Source organism: Varroa destructor, unplaced genomic scaffold (assembly GCF_002443255.2).
Source record: "Varroa destructor unplaced genomic scaffold, Vdes_3.0 BEIS01000007.1, whole genome shotgun sequence".
NCBI lineage: Eukaryota > Metazoa > Arthropoda > Arachnida > Mesostigmata > Varroidae > Varroa > Varroa destructor.
Window position 1 is genome coordinate 3,292,831 of NW_019211460.1, and position 4,457 is coordinate 3,297,287.

At 38.1% G+C, this 4,457-nt stretch overlaps 1 protein-coding gene across 4 annotated transcripts in view; it reads right to left on the reverse strand.

The window, feature by feature from the left end:
- Positions 1-824: 824 nt before the first annotated feature.
- The window catches only part of LOC111254766 (uncharacterized), a 39,819-nt gene continuing 36,186 nt past the window's right edge, over positions 825-4,457 (reverse strand). The window contains exons 4-5 of one of the 4 annotated variants that reach the window (XR_002675170.2): positions 3,690-3,947; positions 825-3,179 (exon numbers count right to left, since the gene is read on the reverse strand). Coding sequence is in view for 1 of the 4 variants with exons in the window: in XM_022815953.2 (XP_022671688.1) it covers positions 3,760-3,947 (188 nt within the window). In the remaining 3 variants the exon portion in view is untranslated. Of the gene's footprint in view, positions 3,180-3,341; positions 3,948-4,457 lie in introns of those variants that run through there. The other 3 variants (XR_015317131.1, XM_022815953.2, XR_015317132.1) reach the window with 3 other exon arrangements.

A 4,457-nucleotide genomic window follows, 5' to 3' on the forward strand; every position in this document is an offset into this window, starting at 1 on the left:
GCGACATTGAAATCTTAATTACCGCTAACTCTAGAAACATATATGTTGATTCAGACCCCAAAGGCTAAATCCCTATGTACTATTGCTGAATGAGAAAAACCCGTTTGCCTTTTTCTATTTGGCTCAGAGAATCGTTTAAATGTACCGTGCATTATACTCTTTACTTAAACATTATATGTAGTCCACAGTAAAATTACCAGAAATTAATAAATCTCTAGTAATTTTACTGTGGATCTTTATTAGAAAAAAAACAGCGGTCGACGACAAGTCTAGCAGTTTTTTTTTATCACTCTTCGTTATGAATGCACGAATGTAATGTATGATGATCTTAATACGACCCTAAAACGAACCCTGAATATTAGTTAGCACGTCTGCCTCAAAAGAGGTTTTGCAAAGCCGATACAAAAGATAGGTTGCTATCAATATATATATATACAGGGTGACCCAAAAAATGTACGCATCATTTGATTGATTATAAGCTCGGTTTTCATCTATATAAAATTACTAAAATTCAAATTGCAAAAAAAAAAGCTCAAAATAAAGCGTAAAACCTATACTCCCTACGCCCGGATTATAATTCTGGTCAACGAGCTCTGCTGATCCAGAAACTTTTAACCTATATCCCTTTGAACCTATAACCTAGGTACTTTGCCTTCGAGGTATGGAAAACCGGCAGAGTATTCAATGAGACCGATTGAGCTAATTTGTTAGTTTATACTATATTGATTATAGTCTCCATTTTGTTTTTCATCGAAGTCTTTCCCAATGCGTGGTAAGCTCTAATAGCTGGCACTAGTCAGTACACAGACAAAAATAACAGACAATTAAGTTATAGTGCATTTTATTGAAGTTAGCCTTATCATTTTTGTTGTATAAAGTTTTTCTATAAAGTCCACTTATCGATATTCCACTTATGCCAAATAGCTCTGTGGACAAATCAATTTGTCATAATGCTACTTTTTATGAATATCCTATTGCATTGTTTGTTAATTGTGAAACTCGAATAGCTACCTCTATATTCGTATTTGTTTGTCTATATGCTTCCTGTTCCCGGCGTATATCGCATATCGTACTTATACTATGCAGTATTTACAAACGACTGGAACCAGGCTGAGTTTAACAGGCTTGGAAATAAATACGCCGGAAAATTTATATGGAAATAAATATTCGAAGTAGTCGTTCGTTGTACGTGGCACATTTTCACCGTTTAGCAGTACATTCTAGTGTACGGCCCAGAACAGAGTGGGTTTAACGGTAGCGAAGATTCGACTCTCTCGCTTATCGGCTTTAGCTTAATATCTTCTTCGCCATCGTTAATTACGTCTGCAAAATGCCACTGAAGCTCATTTATAAACACATATTAACAATTGCTTAAGTATGCATTATGCCTCAAACACAACGATATCTATTTATTGAAGCGCACGTTTTTTTCACTACTATCACGCTTGTTCCACAAATACGTAGCGAATAGTGGTTTATTGAGAGTACGGGTAGCAACCGAGCTGATTCTATCGCGGCTAGCGAAACGGTCTTTTTGTATTAGTAGGTTTTTGTCGTCTTGCTAGAAAAAAAAATAACAAAGTTCATTGCAAAACATAAAACGCCCGCGAAATATGCACCCGTGTTAAGAAGCACTAAGGCAAATGGCAAGCAGTTGTCAACCGGCCGTAAATATTTGAGTTTATCATTCAGTAACCGTATAGAATCTTCTCGTTCGCCGTTTTCATTTATAATCTATTTCTAATCTACTTCTTCTGTTTTCTTAGCTCTTAATCGACTTTACTTTGTTAGCTTTTGCCAGGTTGTTGAGAAATCTTAAGCACAATTTTTATTTTAGGAAATATCAAAACTGTGGCAGTTGAAAGTATATGCACCTGCTTCACGACAATATCAACGGACCTGCCGTAAACAAAAAACAGGACACATCGACCTAATACGAAACAGTACCGCCTGGTACATTGCTGTGCTATACCATTAGGCTGTAACTATTTACATAGACCGGCTGAGCATAAAAATGTATTGCAAGCTTGTTTTATTTGTACAAATGTATGTATCCTCCATAATGAGTTCGCTTATCTACGAATATTGGTTGGTCTCAAATATTTTCATGTCTTTCTTCTGTATCATCTGTCCTTTGCGATTTGTTGTCCAAACGTAAAACGCTAAACAACAATTGATGATTTGCCAGTGCCCCTTTACCGATGCGCGTTGTCGTTGCTTCGAATCTATAAAACTAATGTACAACAGTATCATTTTAGGCTATAATATGAAGTGCGAGAAACGTCGAGCTTAAAATTTCAAGATGGCGTCGTAAAGGTACGATGTTTCGTGACACTCCTTTTGCCTTCGAGATGTAGTTGTCCCTGTAATTTGGTATTTATGATCGTCCACTCTGATATCGTCACTCGGGCTTTAGCTGACGAGCTGCAGTAGGCCCCATGCAATTTCAACAGGAGTTTCGACAAATATGGGTTCTAGTTTCGGCGGAGACACTTTGTCGTGCAAGCTTTGTATTTGGTGAAGGACATTTTACCAGAGGCACTATAGAGATGTTGGTTTGAAAATGTCCGGACCTGAAAAACCTAAAACGAATAAGCCTCGTAGAGGGCTCGCTGCAAAGGCAAAGCTCGCCGGTGTGTTTCCCCTCGGTTAAATTAGTAGAGGAGACAGATAAAGCGAATAGAGCAGCTTGAAGGAGTGAGCGTAGGGGTATAAGACAAAGGCATAAAGACGTTTACTTCTCTTCGGTCTCACGTGATAGTAACCCATTCCCGTAAAGAATGGTGACTTGTGATGCAAATAAACCTACAAGATATAACCCTAAAGCAAATGTATGGCAACGATAGCGAGTGGTATTTCTTTGGTGGTCTACTACTTCGTCAGCCCTGGGTTGTCAATTACGACTAAAATATACTATCAATAATTAGAAGAGATGATGAGCAGATTCCGTAATAATCAGCCAGGGTTCATAGCACACCTATAACACGATCACCCTCGACAAAAAAAAGTACCCGTGTTACACTAAACAAACATTGTTGCTGTAGATTAACATTACCAACTCCTGTTTAGAGCTAAAGATTTCCTTGAGAGATTTTATAGACCGGACCTCTAGACTTTCACGTCTGCGAATGTATAGGTCACCATCCGAACGGTAGAATGTCACGGGTAATAATGCACACCTTCAATAAAAATAAAACAATTAGGTTTGTGTTCATTGAAAGTTCAGTTTATTAATTAATATGGATATATTGATTCTTATTTATTTTTTTTTTATCATAAAACCTTCGCTTTAGAATGTAGCGCGATGGACGTAGTTCTGTATGTATCGTGCAGTGCCTAACATATAGTATATATATATATATATATATATATATATATATATATATATATATATGACTAGATCTATTAGTTATATACACACACAGTCATTTTTCATACTTATAAAATTAAACAGAGAAATCATATGGTGTGCATTGCAATCTCGAAATTTTTTTTATTCAATAGTCAGGTTCCACTTAAGTAGCTTGGCATCTGTCTATGTTGGTTGTCTTATTGTTCATAATGTAGATTATATATATATATATAAACGTTACAAATATTAATCACTGGCTCGAGAAGACCATGTGTTCCGATGTATAGCGTACATATTAGGTTCTATTTGAAGTGCGTATGGGTGGAAAAATCCGCACCGTCGACTTGTGTACGGATCCGTTGGATGAACGTAGGAGGCTATCAGCGCTGTTGGCGCCCAATTGCTGACTAGACGTCCAATGGGGGCGGAGGCGAATTCGACGACGGTGGTTGCCGCTGTTCTCCAAGAGCTGTTGTAATAACAAGAATTTCACGTTCGACAACAAACGAAGTCTTTAAACTTCTTTTACATGGCGCTAGCGAAAGCGATGACCCAGAAGCCACCGAGCAACACGCCACATACCCAATGCCTCCACCTGTAATCAGCAAAACCCCACTTATAAGCGCATTGCCTGGCTCTTTGAAAGAGAGTACATTCATACACATAGAATAAATGGACCTCGATTCAAGACCGAAAGGTTAGGTACATGATTTTTCTATAATAATCATTATTGGCAATAATTAGCCGCATGAACTATTGACGGTATGATTGTTTTGAATCGATGCTTTCCGCTCGCCTCGATCTTGCTGCGCAGCTACCCTTCTGTCTACCGCTGGCCAAGTTAATCGTAGTTGCTTTCGAAATTAAGAAGTACATCTGAACGGCCCAGAAGCACTGGGCTTCTGGCTATTGGAAACACCTGCTGAGTTCCGTATAGCAATGGTTTATGTAACCGAACTCTGCCGTAAACTGAGCGTCTGTCAGACATATATTCAGTATAGCGAGCAATTTGTCTATGGAGGATATCAGATGGCTAAAATTATCCTGGTTCTGTGTTTTCTCTAGGTAACGGTTCAGTCCTATATGACCTTTCTAGACTTAGCTC